The sequence below is a fragment of the Dipodomys merriami genome, unplaced genomic scaffold (assembly GCF_024711535.1).
Source record: "Dipodomys merriami isolate MVZ:Mamm:240054 unplaced genomic scaffold, mDipMer1.0.p SCAF_19, whole genome shotgun sequence".
Lineage (NCBI taxonomy): Eukaryota > Metazoa > Chordata > Mammalia > Rodentia > Heteromyidae > Dipodomys > Dipodomys merriami.
This window is the reverse complement of record NW_027203270.1, coordinates 27,789,821-27,804,561: the sequence shown is the minus strand read 5'-3', so window position 1 is coordinate 27,804,561 and position 14,741 is coordinate 27,789,821. Positions and strand designations below refer to the sequence as shown.

The window sequence follows — 14,741 nt, the reverse complement described above, 5'->3', positions numbered from 1 at the left end:
GGGGCCCTTAGTCCCTGCCTGCCTGCCTGCCAGACAAGCTGCTCTGAGCCAGGCCCAGGGACCCCCTGGGAGAGTGCGGCCTGGAAGGCAGGCAGCCCCCCTGGGGGGCAGAGGAGCGATGCAGATTGTGAGGCTGCTGGCCCTGAGCACTGGCCCTTGGCACATGGGCTGGAGGGACAGATGCGTGGGAGAACAGGGCCTCACAGGCTGCCACGTGTGTGTGTGTGTGTGTGTGTGTGTGTGTGTGTGTGTGTGTGTGTGTGCGCGCGCGCATGCATGCAAGCACGTGCATGTGTGGGCATCTACGCATCTACTCAGCCAGGTGACCTCAGCAGCTGGCAGCTAGGGCTGGTGCAAGTTGCTTGGGCTGGACCGAGGCCTGGGGTGGGCACTGTGTGTGGCAGCTGCTCTCTAAACGGCCCTGTGCCCTCCACAGCTGTGCGGAACGACCGCAACAAGAAGAAGAAGGAGACCCCAAAGCCCGAGTGCTCGGAGAGCTACACCCTGACGCCGGAAGTGGGGGAGCTCATCGAGAAGGTGCGCAAGGCACACCAGGAGACCTTCCCCGCCCTCTGCCAGCTGGGCAAGTACACTACGGTACGCCACAGGGCCCTCTGCCTCGCATTGCCACCTCACCCTGGCCAGGGTCTCCTGGCCTCCCCTTGCCCTTCCTCTGCCCCTTCCGCCAAGCAGCTCTCAGGAAGCAAGGCTGGGTGGAGGGCTGGCCGGGGAGCCGGTGGAATCAGGCTGAGGATGGGTGCCATGGAGGAGGCTCTCACTCTCCTCCCTCCCCCAGAACAACAGCTCAGAACAACGTGTCTCCCTGGACATTGACCTCTGGGACAAGTTCAGTGAACTCTCCACCAAGTGCATCATTAAGACCGTAGAGTTTGCCAAGCAGCTGCCCGGCTTCACCACCCTCACGATCGCTGACCAGATCACCCTCCTCAAGGCTGCCTGCCTGGACATCCTGGTGAGGGGCTGCTCCTGTTCCTGGGCACTGCTCTGACCTCCCTGCACATGTCTGGGACTGACCCATCCACATGACCAGCACCCAGAGAGCCATCTTTCTCCTCCCACATCAGCCTGTCCATTCATCAGTTGTCCGCCGACCCAGGTGTACATGGGTTTACCTGGTCACCTATGCCCACACCTGTCTGTCTTCCCCATCTGTCCATCCCTCCATTTAGTCCATAATGAGAGTCTCCTGGGGCTCCCTGGCCAGTCCCATCGCTGAATGCATAGACTTGAACACACCACCTCCCCTCTCTCAAAAACCTCCCGGTGGAGGAGGCCGTAGGCAGTGAACAGATCTGAAGCTGATTACTGCTGGGTGGGGGGAGGGCTGGCCTCTCCCTGCTACCCTCCCCCCAACAGGGATGTCTCAAAGGAGTACCTCGTGGGTTCTTACAGGGGCGCGTGAAAGGTCATCCCTCCCCTAGGAGCAGGTGAAAGGCCCGCTGGATTCAGGGGACAGGAAGGTCCTTGGAGCTGCCAGCGTGATCTGAGCAAGGGATGGGTGCAGGGTAGTACAAACAGCCAAGTGGAGGCTGGAAGGAGGACTTCCTTTTCCTCTGTCATCCGTAAGAAGGGATGTTCCCTCCCAGGTACAGCCAGGGATGGGAGTGTGGAACGTGTGGTCCAGGCCGTGCACCGATGTGACCTACACAATTGAGTTCCTGTGATTCAGGCTGACGCGCCGTTGATCAGGCTCTGTTCTGGAAATCCCTTTCCCTCAGAATTCTCTGCACGGAGACAGCGGCGCAGTGACTTAGATTGGCGCTGCCCAGCTCAGTCACAGCTCACCACATGTGACTATATTTAAACCTAAATTAATTACAGTTAGATTCAGTTCAGTTGCTCAGATGCATTAGCCACATCTCAAGTGCTCTGTAGTCACATGGGGCTGGTGACTACCATGTGGGCTGTGCAGACAGAACCTTTCCATCACTGCAGAAAATTCTGCCGGACAGCCGTGCTCTGGCTGCCTGCCAGGGGCCTCTGGGGATGCTGGTGCTGGAGTGCTAGGAATGGGTGGGATTGAGCCCTGGATTTGTGCTTCCCCTGAACTCAGATCCTGCGGATCTGCACGCGGTACACGCCTGAGCAGGACACCATGACCTTCTCAGATGGGCTGACTCTGAACCGGACCCAGATGCACAATGCTGGCTTCGGTCCCCTCACCGACCTGGTCTTTGCCTTCGCCAACCAGCTGCTGCCTCTGGAGATGGACGATGCTGAGACCGGGCTGCTCAGCGCCATCTGCCTCATTTGTGGAGGTGAGTAGGGGCCTAGGACAAGGCCCAGACCCAGGGTTGGGGTGCAGACCCTAGATCCTCTTCTAAGAAACTGAAGCCTATCTGTCAGGTCTCTCTCAAACGGGACATTGAGGCTCAGGACACAGTGTCTGATTCTGCCTCTGTTAGACACCAGCGCCTGAACCTCTTGTTCCCTGTTTCTGGGCAGCATTCTTCTAGGTGCCTAGATCAAGAGTGAGAGGCAGACCACCCAGGGTCAAGTCCTAGGTGGCTGTGTGACCTTGGGCAGGTTGCTGGGCTTGGAGCATCTGTTTCTGTCTGATGGATCAATAGTGGCCTCTTCCTCAGAAAGATGGGGGGAGGGGTAAATAAGGCACTCTGTGCCCAGACTAAGATCTGCTGTTGCTGTCACTTGTGTGTATCATGCTGCTTTCCCAAGTAATGACCTCTGTGGGTCTGTGTGAGGGAGCTCTTCCTGTGACCTGGCCCCATACCACCAACTGGACTGTAGGGGAGGGTTTTGGGCTGCCTAGGTTTCCATTTCTCTGGCCTTGCCTGGAGGCACCTGGGAGCAGCCAGGCTCCTGTGCTGTGGCCTGGGCAGGTGCGACCTCCAGTGGCTGTGGCTGGGAGTGCAGTGGTGTTCCCGAGTGACCTGGCCTGCCTGCTCAGAGATTGGCTTTGTGCTTCCCAGATCGGCAGGACCTAGAACAGCCAGAAAGGGTGGACATGCTCCAAGAACCGCTGCTTGAGGCACTGAAGGTGTACGTGAGGAAACGGAGGCCCAGCCGCCCCCACATGTTCCCCAAGATGCTGATGAAGATCACGGACCTGAGAAGCATCAGTGCTAAGGGTGAGTCTCCTGGTGCTGGAAGACCCACTCCTGACACTTGGCCTAAGACCCAGGCCCAGGGCCTGGACCCCCACAGCAGGGCTGGCACTCACGTCTTTATGCTTGTCTGGATCCAACCTGTCCCCATTCAGACTACAACAGTGTTGGCATGTTCACACCACTGAATAGGGCTGTGTGGAGGGGGGGACAGTGGTTGTGTTCAGAGGTGTCAGCTCCCAGCACTGGGGACCAACCCAGGGCCAAACCAGCAGGCAGTGTGCACCTGGACCTGAGGTCAGAGCCATTTGTCCCAGTGCCACATGTTGGAGACTTGAGAGCTGGCATGTGTCACATCGCGAGTGCAGAACACGATGGAGACCCACAGGGCCGCATTGGTTTCCTCATTCCCAGCTTCTCTCCCAGAGGGGCTTTGTGGGCGGGGCTAGGGCTCAGCTGGTGCACTGACCTTTGCCCTCCCTTCCTGCAGGGGCTGAGCGAGTGATCACCTTGAAGATGGAGATCCCAGGCTCTATGCCGCCTCTTATCCAGGAAATGCTGGAGAACTCGGAGGGCTTGGACACTCTGAGCGGACAGGCAGGGGGTGGGACAAGGGACGGGGGTGGCCTGGCCCCTCCGCCAGGCAGCTGCAGCCCCAGCCTCAGCCCCAGTTCCAACAGAAGCAGCCCAGCCACCCATTCCCCATGACCACCGCGCCACATGGACACAGCCCTCACCCCTGTCCTGGCTTTTTCTGCCTTCTACCGACCATGCAACCCTTGCCAGCCCTGCCCCTGCCCATCCTCCCAGACAGAACTGGGGACAGGAGGAGGAGGCAGCGACTGTGGACAGAGATCTGGGCCTGCGATGGACTGTCTCTTCCCACAGCTGGGGCTGACACCGCGGCAAGGTGGAGCCCAGGAAGGACCTGGCCTGGGCCTGCTGCCCAAGGAGACGGACGGCCCCTGCCCACCCGGCCACATCTTCATCACCAGCAAACGGCCGCCGGGACCTGGCTCTCTCTCCATCCTTTGAACTCATAAGCCATTGCTCCCGCTGGGGGCCCTCCCCCTGCCTTGGTTGGTGACCGAGGGGTGGCTGGGGTGGGGGAGCTTCCCCTGTACATACCCTGAGTACCAACCCCCCAGGTATTAATTCTCGCTGGTTTTGTTTTTATTTTAATTTTTTTTGGTTTTGATTTTTTTTAAATAAGAATTTTCATTTTAAGCACATTTATACTGAAGGAATTTTGCTGTGTCTTGCGGGGAGCTGGATTCCGAGTTGGAGGGGGCGGGGCCTCGGGAGGGGCGGGGCTCCAGGGACGCCCCTCTCCATGTCCCTTGTCCCTGCACTCTCCTCAGCCTTTTCTCCTCAGTTTTCTCTTTAATACTGTGAAGTACTAACTTTCCAAGGCTGTCTTTCCCTCCCTGTGTGAGGACAGAAGCCAGCCCCCTTCCCCCGCTCACCCCTGAGGGTGGGCAGAGTCTGCAGCACTTCTGGAAGGAGAGGGCCTTTGGAACCTGCCTCCACTCACCAAGAGGCAGGCTGGGGCCCCCTGGGGTGAGAGCAGCGGGGTGCTGTCCGCCTGCCAGGCCCCCACCATCCAAGCTCCCGGCCCCACTGTGAAGGGGCTGGCCAAGGAGTCCAAGCTGCCCCCCTCAGCCTCACAGCCACCAGCACCCCACCCCACGGGGCCCCTAGACACACACACACACACACACACAGTAGATGGCAACACACTTGGCCTGAGTTCCTCCATTCCTTGGCCTGTCCTCTCTCGCCCTATACCCATGTCCCCTCATTGCCCCGCAGGACGGGCCTCCAGGGGGACCCCTCCCCTTGCCCCTGCATTCCTGGGCTGGGGGAGCTGGCTCTGCCCTGCCCTCCTGGCCATGGGGTTGGGGTCTCATCCCTGGAGCTGGTGCACCTGTTACTGTTGGGCTTTCCACTAAGATCTACTGGATAAAGAATAAAGTTCTATTTATTCTACATGTGTCTGTGTCTTGCTACCTCAAGTCTGGACAGTGGTCTTGATATTAGGGTGCTCCCTGGCAGGCTTTAGAACTTAGTGATCAGGTACAGGGGGTCAAGTAGAACCCCTGCTATGTGGAGGTCTACACTGTCTGGGTTGGGGGGGGTGGTGGGAAGGCTGGGAAAAGGGACCTGACAGGAGAGCCCGCTGTGCCTTTGGGAGCCCCAGTTGGGGAGAAAGTAGGTCCCTGGGTTTCAGCACTTCAGCCTTGGGGTACCAGAGGCTAAGCTTATAGCCACTCACTGTCAGAGGAACTCAATTTGGGGAGTGGCCAGAGGCTTTGATCTTCATGACAGCAGTGTCAGGTGTCATGGGCTAAGGTCAGGGTTTGGTGGCATGAGACACCAACACTGGCTCCAGAAGAGCAGCCCCTCCACATCCATCCTCCGCAGGAAGGACTCCCTCTGTCCTGTCCACCCTGAGGCCACTCTACATAGCAGGCACAAAGGACAGACTGCATGAGAGCCTGGAGTGTGTGCTGGCCTTCCCTTCTACTGCTCCACATTTTACCCGGGAGACAGCAGAGTCCTTGAGCAAAGTCAGGCAGTGACTTTAGTGGCAGATCACAGCTACCTGCTTCTTAGCCCAGGGTGTGTCTTTTTATTTAAAGTTGTTTTTATTGTTTCAAAAGTGATGTACAGCTGGGCACCAGTGGCTCACACCCGTAATCTTAGCTACTCAGGAGGCTGAGATCTGAGAATCGTCGTTTGAAGCCAGCCTGGGCAGAAAAGACTGTGAGACTCTTATCTCCAAGTAACCACCCAAAACCCAGAAGTGGTGCTGTGGCTTAAATGGTAGAGTGCTAACCTTGACAGAGAGGCTCAGGGACAGCTCCCAGGCCCTGAGTTCAAGCCCCACAACCAACCAAAAAAATAAAAAGTGATGTCCAGAGGGGTTACAATTACATAAGCCAGGTACAGAGTACATTGCTTGGGCTGGGAATGTGGTTTAGTGGTAGAGTGTTTGTCTAGTATGCATAAAGCCCTGGGTTTGATTCCTCAGTACCACATAAACAGAAAAAGCTTGGAAGCCTCGGGACTGGCAAAAAAAAAATAAAAAAAAAAATTCTTTTTTGGACAATGTCACCCCTCCCCTCACAGTCCTGTTTTGTTTTTTTTTTTTAATTTTTAATTTTTTAATTTTAAATTTTGAATTCTGGGCTTGGGCGCTGTCCCTCAGCTCTTCAGCTCAAGGCTAGTGCTCTACCACTTGGAGCCACAGTACCACTTCCATTTTTCTGGTGGTTTATTGGAGATAAGAGTCTCTGGGCTGTTCCTGCCCGGGCTGGCTTTGAACCACGATCCTCAGATCTCAGCCTCTTGAGTAGCTAGGATTACAGGCGTGAGCCATGGGCGTCCAGGTCTCTCCCGGTTTTTAACCTCAGCCTAAAGCTTTTTATTGGATAGCTGGAACCCCAAAAGAGGAATCACAGTGGGTGTGATGGTAGGAGGAGCTCAGTGCCCTAGGTAAAGAACAAGAGGTTCCCTGGGAGGCCCCCAGCATTTCTATACCAGCCACAAGGGGGCAGCAGCTCCTTCTCTAAGGCCCTCTCCAGAGGGCACCTTGGGAAGAGGTGATTTCCTCTGGGAAATATTTTCTAACATCTTTAGGAAACAAATCAAAGTATAAAATTCTTCTATGCATACTTTCAAATATCAGTGTGATATCATATCACACAGGAGGAATGGGGATGCATTGTGTATTACAATACATTTGTTCGTGCTTCTATTGTAAATGAGGACTTTTTAATCTAGCAGGCTGCATGTTATTCTGTACGACAGCACACTGAAACAAACAAAAACTGGAGGTTTTTTCTTTTTGGTTGTAGAGTTTGAATTCAGGATGCGGTTCTTGAGATTTTTCCTGCTTAAGGTTAGTGCTCTACCACTTTGAACTTCACTTCTGGTTTTCTGGTGGTTAACTGGAGGTAAGAATTTCATGAACTTTCCTGCCCAGGCTGGCTTTGAACTGTGGTCCTCAGATCTCAGTCTCCTGAGTAGCTAGGATTCTAGGCATGAGCCACCAGAGCCCAGCAAAAACTGTAATATTCCAAAGGCAACAACAACACCACCATGAATATATCAGAACAAAACACAAACCAAATCCAGAAACAAATTCTCCACATAAACCAGGGCCAGGTACTGGGCTAAGGTAATTTAAAGAGATTGTTCGATTGTTCTCTATATAAATATATCTTTTTAAAATTCTATTTTTATTTATTTATTTTGTCGGTCATGGAGCTTGAACTCTGGCTCTTCAGCGCAAGGCTGCTCTGCCACTTGAGCCACAGCACCACGTCTGGCTTTTTCTGCTTATGTGGTGCTGAGGAATCGAACCCAAGGCCTCATGCATGCAGGGCAAGCACTCTACCACTGAGCCACCATCCCAGCTCCAAATTCTATTTTTTTTTTTTTGCTTTTCTTTTTTGGTCCTGGGGATCGAACCCAGGACGTTGCACTTGCTTAGGCACGGGCTTTGCCACTGAGCTACATCCCAGCCCTGTAAACGTCTCTTTTAAACTTGGATGTAACAATGCTTTATTTTGAGAGGGTATCTTGGCATTCGTATTCCTTGATCAAAGCCATCTGAGTCCCTGATCACTGTGACAACCAGGCAGTGGTCCCCACGCTGATGAACTTCCCTTGGGGAAGTGTTCTCCTGTGCTGATTGGCTCACAGTTGGGGATTACTGGGCTCCAGGTCATCTTTCACACACACACACACACACACACACACACACACACACACACACACACACACACACACACACACACACACACACGCACGCACACACAGGCACATGCTATTATTAGGGTTGAACTCAGGGCCTGAGCTCTATCCCTGAGCTTTTTTGCTCAAGGCTTCCACTTTAGCCACAGCTTTACTTCCAGTTTTCTGGTGGTTGATTGGAGATCAGAGTCTCAGACTTTTCCTGCCCAAGCTGGCTTTGAATTACGATCCTCAGATCTCAGCCTCCTGAATAGCTACGATTACAGGCGTGAGCCACCGGCGCCTGGCTCCAGGTTGTCCTTTCCGGTCCTCAGTTCATCAGTGTAAAGCAGAGTCTCAGGCATGGCACCAGGCACACAGGGCGAGGTGACGACTTGCCGCATGCAGCCTCCCTGGCCTCTACCTTGAAGGTGCCAATGGTGTTTCCTCCTGAGCTGTGACAACCAAAGCAGCTGGTGCTGGTGGCTCAGGAAGCTGAGATCTGGAGGATGAAGAGTCAGAGTCAGCCTAGGCAGACATATTTATGAGACTCATCCCAATTAGCCAACAAAAGGCCAGAAGGGGAGGTGTGGCTCAAGTGGTAGAGCCTTGAGTAGAAAAAGCTAAGGGTAAGTGGCAGGCCTTAAATTTAAGCCCCAGTGCTGATGCTTGCACACATGTGCACACGTGTATGAATGGGCACATGCGCACACACACACACACACACACACACACACACACACACACACACACACAGAGTCCCTTTCAGCCACTCACCCTGTAAAGACCTAGGTGGGGCCCAGAGGGTTTTCGTAGTTTTGCATAAGTAGAAATTGCCAGCAGTTCTGTGTTTTAGTTGGTTCCATTATTTTTGCCTTTTTTTTTTTCCTGGTCAGGCATGGGGCCTGAACTGTGGGCCTGGGCACTGTCCCTCAGCTCGCGCTCTACCACTTGAGCCACAGCGCCACTTCCAGCTTTTTCTGCTTATGTGGTGCTGTGCAATCAAACCCAGGGCCTCATACATGCAAGGCAAGCACTCTACCCCTGAGCCACCTTCCCAGCCTTTTGCTATTTTTTGTTGTTATTGGTGGTGGTGGTCGTGGGGCTTGAACTCTGGGCTTGGGTGCTGTCCCTGCACTCTTCAGCTCAAGGCGAGTGCTCTACTGCTTGAGCCACAACACCACTTCCAGTTTTCTGGTGAGTAATTGGAGATCAGAGTCTCCCGGACTTTCCTGCCTGGGCTGGCTTTGAACGGTGATCCTCAGATCTCAGCCTTCTGAGTAGCTAGGATTACAGGCATGAGCCACCGGTGCCCGGCATCTTTTGCTATTTTTTTTGGGGGGGGGGTCTGGTCGTGGGGGCCTGAACTCTGGGCCTGGGCGCTGTCCCTCAGCTCTTCAGCTCAAGGCTAGCACTCTACCACTTGAGCCACAGCGCCACTTCCGGCTTTTTTCTTATGTGGTGCTGAGGAATTGAACCCAGGGCCTTGAGCATGCAAGGCAAGCACATTACCACTGAGCCACCTTCCCAGCCCCATCTTTTGCTATGTTTTTGTAAAACAAGATCTAAAACAGGCCTTGAACTCACGATCCTCCTGCCTTTCTACCTCCTGAGTGCTGGGCCTATCAGCTTGGTCTGGGAGGGGCTAGAGCCAAGTTGTAGGCTATCTCCAGAGCAGGGGCAGTGGAGTTGCCCTGGGCAGCATCTAAAGGGGTGGTGATGAGAGGAGGTTAACAGGGAAGGTGATGGTTAGGTGGCAAAGTGATGAGCTGCAGATGTGGTCAGTAGATGGGCAGCTGGTCCCTGGGGTCGGGGACCTTTCGGCTGCAGCCCCACATCAAGGTCTGTGATGTGCGGCGCATGCTGGCCCTGCCATGGGGCTATGGCTGGTGGAAGCTGAGATGTGCTGAAGGTAAAGTCAACGCCAGCTTTGGAGACTTCGTAGAAGAACAATGTGAAGGCTGGCCCATGTGATCAAGTAGCAGAGGTACTTGCTGAGCAAGGCTGAAACCCTGAGTTCAAATCACAGTACCACCCAAAGACGAAAATGTCTCCTTAATACTTTTTCATATCAATGATGGGCTGCAGATATAAGATATTATGAACACGATTCACATCTGGTTCTTTTTTTCTCTCTCTTTAATAATGTGGTTTGTGGAAAACTTGAAATATGGTTCACATGCTTTTTAATCAAGTAATGCTGATCCCAGACGCTGCCTGACACATCACAGGTGCTCAACAAGTATTTGTTGAATGAACTTGTCTGGAAAAGAGCTGGATAGCCGTACTCGCATTTGCACAGAGAGGCCCAAGTGGTGCACACAGAGCAGACTGTCTTTAGAGAGCGGGAAAAGCCTATCCTGGTCATTAGGGAGCATGGGTATGTGTTGGATCATGTGATGGGATGGGCCTGAGACCCCTCAAATTTCTCACCAAACACCCCTACACGTGCAGGGGGCAGGAAGGTCATCCTGGGAAAGCCCGGGGCATGCGTGCTGACTTACGGGGGGCTCCCAGTGATGGCCTCTCCCCAAGGCAGTTGTTTGCTTCTAAGCAGGACCAAAACCAGGCAGGCAATAGCTAGGGAGGCAGGGAGGCTGCATGAGTGAGGAACAGAAGCCAACATGGCACTTGCTAGGAATAGAAACCTTGGCATCAGGGGTTGGAGGCATGGCTCAGCCGGGAGAGCCCTAGCCAACGAGCAAAAGTACCAGGTTCCGAGTTCCAGTCCTGCTCTGGGACCAAAAGAAAAGAAATTCTAGCATGGATTGGAAGTAAGGACATGGGGTTGAACAAAACAAACAAACAAACAAACAACAACAAGAGAGAAGCTGGGTGCTGGTGGCTTATTCCTATAATCTAGTTACCCAGGAGCTGGGATCTGAGGATCACAGTTCAAAGCCAGCCTAGGCAGGAAAGTCCATGGTGCTTTGGGGGGGGGGGTGCTGGGGTTTGAACTCAGGGCCTGGGCACTGTCCCTGAGCTTCCTTTGTTCAAGGCTAGCACTCTACCACTTGAGCCACAGCACCACTTCCAGCCTTTTCTGGTTATGTGGTACCAAGGAATCGAACTCAGAGCCTCATACATGCACAGCAAGCAGTCTACCATTAAGCCACATTCCCAGCCCCTCCATGATACTTTTTTTTTTTTTTGTCAGTCGTGGGGCTTGCACTCTGGGCTTGGGCGCTGTCCCTTAGCTCTTCAGCTCAAGGTGAGGGCTCTACCACTTGAGCCACAGTGCCACGTCCAATTTTCTAGTGGTTTATTGAAGATAAGAATCTCACCCACTTTCTCAGCCTCCTGAGTAGCTAGGATTATAGACATGAGCCACCGGCACCCGGCTACATGATACTCTTATTTCCAATTAACCACCACCAGAAAATTGGAAATGGAGCTGTGGCTTGAGCAAAAAAGCTCCAGACAGTGCTCAGGCCAGATTTCAAGCCCCAAGGCTGACAAAAAACAAAACAAAACAACACACACACACACAAAAACCCACACATGGGGCTGGGAAGGTGGCTCAGTGGTAGAGCTCTTGCCTTGCATGCATGAAGCCCTGGGTTCAATTCCTCAGCACCTCAAGCAAAAAGAAAAAAAGCCGGAAGTGGCGCTGTGGCTCAAGTGGTAGGGCGCTAGCCTTGAGTTGAAGAGCTGAGGGACAGCGCCCAGGCCCAGAGTTCAGGCCCCACGACCGGACCCCAAAACAAAACAAAACAAAACAAAAAACACCCACACAACAAAACCCTTCTGTGGAAAGCATGAGGCTCTGAGTTCAAGTCCCAGTACTGGCACACACAAAAAAGCCAACTCAAGGAAGAAAGAGAGTGCATGCAATTTCAGAAAGAGACAGAGAGGCAGAAATGGGCAGAGTGGTGGTGTGGCGGTCAAAGGCAGAGCCTGGTCAGCAGCTGTGATGGCAGCTCCTGCATTGGTCACTTGGTCCCGGGTGAGCTTGTAGAGAGTGGGCCCTCTGGGGTGGTAGAAGAAGACAGGTGGGGGCAAGAAGAGGCAGGGAAGAGTGGGCCCCCTCCGAGCTCTTGGAAGGCCTAGGTGGGAAGAAGAGTTAGCTGGGAGGGGGCGGGGCAGGAGCAGCTTTTTCCTGAGGATGCCAGGGCCTTGACCACGTTTACAGACTGGGAGAACAGCAGCGTGTGTGTGTGTGTGTGTGTGTGTGTGTGTGTGTGTGTGTGTACAGATGGAAAAGACAAGAATAACACTAGTCCTTCCTCCTATGGTCTCACCTCCACCCCATCACTACCTGGGGCCCAGCCACGTGCTTGGCATGGGGGTGTGTGTACAGATCTACAGGGTTGGGAACTTTGGTTGATGTGAGCTCCTTCATTAGGAACACCATCACAGGTCGCTGTGCGCAGGGAGGGGCAACCCGGGGCCCACTGCGGCCTTGGATCCTGGTCATCCAGGCACTGAGAGCAGCGACGCACACCTGCGCCCAGAGCTCCCCAGGCCTCGGCATGCGCACTGCGCATGTGCAGTGTATACGTGGGCGTGCAGAGAGCCGGGACCGAATGTACTGGGGTCCACAATGCGCACACTCGGCTCCCCAGGACAGCATCCCAAATGCGCATAGAATTCACAGCCGCCATACCCGTCTGTTACACACACGGTCACAACTCACCCAGGCGTGTAAGCACACAACTTCCTTGGGGGATGGGGCAGGTTCGTGTGTGTGCGCACCTCCGTACACGTGCGTGGGTGCAGCTTGCACAGGGTGTGTGTAAGCACGGTACGCGTGCGCAGAGCTCAGCGGGGTTTCCGCGTGCAGGCACACAGCCCCCAGGGTTCTGGGTGCACACCCATGGACAACGCCAGAGAGTTACTCCTGTGGGGCCACAGACACCCGAGAATGCTGGATAGGTTCCCGGTACCCTAACCAGGTCGCCAGCTGCCGGCCTCCTTGTCCCCTTCCTCTGGTCCCCACCCCACCCCCCCGACTTCGCACCCCGCCGGGATCCGAGCACCCCGAGGACTCGGCCCCCGCTCGGCAGGCAGCGGGCAGCTCGGCGCAGTGGGGACCGCGGCGGTGCCACCCCCGGCCGGCCCGTCGCCAGCGCGCATCCATCCGCTGCGCAGGCGGCGACCGTCCCCGCCGGAGGCCACTTCTGGCTTTTGGCCGCCAGGACCTGGCTGGAGGGTGGGGGCTCGGCCGGGGGCCTCGCCGTCCGCACGGGGCAGGGCCGGCCGCTAGACGGTCAGGTCCGGGCGGGGGGTAGCGAGCGACGCCGGGCTGCGGCCGGGCGCCGGGTGCGCGTAGGCGGGCGGGGCGTCGGCGTCGGGGTCGGGGTCTGCGCGCGGCGAGGGCGGGGCGGGGGCCGGGGCGCGCGGCGAGGGCGGAGCCGGGGCCGGGGGCGGCGGCGGCGGCGGCGGCGGCGGCGGCGGGGGGAGCGGCTTCCTCGCGGGGCCGAGCGCGCGGTCGCCGCTGCGGGGTCCGCGGCTCTGGGCGCGCGCGCGGCCCTTCCACAGCAGGTGGCCCAGCTCGGCCACGCTGAGCAGCGCCGAGAGCAGCCCCACGGCGAAGTAGAAGACCACGAAGACCGTCTTCTCGGTGGGCCGGCTGACGAAGCAGTCGACGGTGTGCGGGCAGGGCGGGCCGCTGCAGGCGACGTGCGGGGCCACGCGGAAGCCGTAGAGCAGCGCCTGGCCCGCGAGGAAGGCCAGCTCGGCCAGCAGGCGCAGCGCCACGCTCAGCAGGTAGCAGCGGCGCGCGCGGCGGGCGCGCAGGGCGCGGGGCGCGCGCGGGGGCCCCGCCGCCTCCGCGCCGCCGCCGCCCTCCTTGCTGGCCTGGTGCATGGAGTAGATGACGAACAGCACGGGCGGCGCCGACAGCAGCAGGATGTGGAAGAGCCAGAAGCGGTAGTGGGACACCGGGAAGGCGCGGTCGTAGCAGACCTGGCGACAGCCCGGTTGTAACGTGTTGCACACGAACTCCTCCTGCTCGTCCTCGAACACCGCGCCGCCCACCGTGGCCAGCACCAGGATGCGGAAGATCAGCATGATCACCAGCCACAGGCGTCCCACCAGCGGCGACTGCAGCTGCACGGCGTCCAGCAGCGAGCCTAGGAACGCCCACTCCCCCATGGCGCTGGGGCGCGCAGCGGGGGAGGGGGGGGGCGTCAGAGGCTGGGACCGAGGGGGGGGACCTGCCCCTTCCACGCCCACCCGGTGGGACCCGTTTTATGGTCTCTAACTTGAGCTTGAGACAGGACTCAGAGAAGCCTGGGTTCAGCCTGTGGGAACTAATGAGTTAAACCTGGAAGCCCGGCTGGGAAGGTGGCTTTGGTGGTAGACTCTTGGCCTAGCATGTGTGAAGCCCTGGGTTCGATTCCTCAGTACCACATACACAGAAAAAGCCAGGACTGGCACGGTGGCTCAAGTGGTAAAGTGCTAGCCTTGAGCAGAGAGAGGCTCAGGGACAGTGCCCATGCCCTGAGTTCAAGCCCCAGGACTGACAAACAACAACAATAAAAAACAGCAACCAAAAAATCCCCGAAGCCCTAGCCACTCACCCCTGTAATCCCAGCTGTTTAGGAGGCAGAGATGTAATCCTCCTGCTTAGGAGGCTGAGATGTGAGGATAGTGGTTTGAAGCCAGCCAGCCACAAGACTCCTATTAATTAACCAGCCAAAAATTAGATGTGGGGCTGTGGCTCCAGTGGTAGAGCACTAGCTTTGAGTACAAAAGCTCAGGGACAGGCTGAGGAAGGTGGCTCAGTGGTAGAGCACTTGCCTTGCATGCTCGAGGCCCTGGGTTCATATAAGCAGAAAAAAAAAGCATGAAGTGGCACTGTGGCTCAAGTGGTAGAGTGCTAGCCTTGAGCTGAAAAGCTGAGGGACAGCGCCCAGGCCCAGAGTTCAGGCCCCACGACCGGACCCCCCCATCCCCCAAAACAAGCTCAGG

At 56.1% G+C, this 14,741-nt stretch overlaps 2 protein-coding genes across 4 annotated transcripts in view; one reads left to right on the top strand and one right to left on the bottom strand.

Moving 5' to 3' along the window:
• The window catches only part of Rara (retinoic acid receptor alpha), a 49,442-nt gene extending 45,124 nt beyond the window's left edge, over window positions 1–4,318 (top strand). For all 3 annotated transcript variants that reach the window (XM_070028095.1, XM_070028094.1, XM_070028096.1), the window contains 5 exons: window positions 437–597; window positions 797–973; window positions 2,075–2,279; window positions 2,952–3,110; window positions 3,577–4,318. In XM_070028095.1, the coding sequence (XP_069884196.1) occupies window positions 437–597; window positions 797–973; window positions 2,075–2,279; window positions 2,952–3,110; window positions 3,577–3,794 (920 nt within the window). In that variant the 3' untranslated portion in view covers window positions 3,795–4,318. The remainder of the gene's footprint in view (window positions 1–436; window positions 598–796; window positions 974–2,074; window positions 2,280–2,951; window positions 3,111–3,576) is intronic.
• Window positions 4,319–13,028: 8,710 nt separating this feature from the next.
• Gjd3 (gap junction protein delta 3) lies at window positions 13,029–13,922 on the bottom strand. The gene has a single exon (XM_070026924.1). The coding sequence runs from the start codon at window positions 13,920–13,922 to the stop codon at window positions 13,029–13,031; it is 894 nt and encodes a 297-aa protein (XP_069883025.1).
• Window positions 13,923–14,741: the final 819 nt, after the last annotated feature.

Excerpts from the sequence above, each read along its gene's own strand:
- Gjd3 (XM_070026924.1), bottom strand. The coding sequence starts at position 13,922 with ATGGGGGAGTGGGCGTTCCTAGGCTCGCTGCTGGACGCCGTGCAGCTG.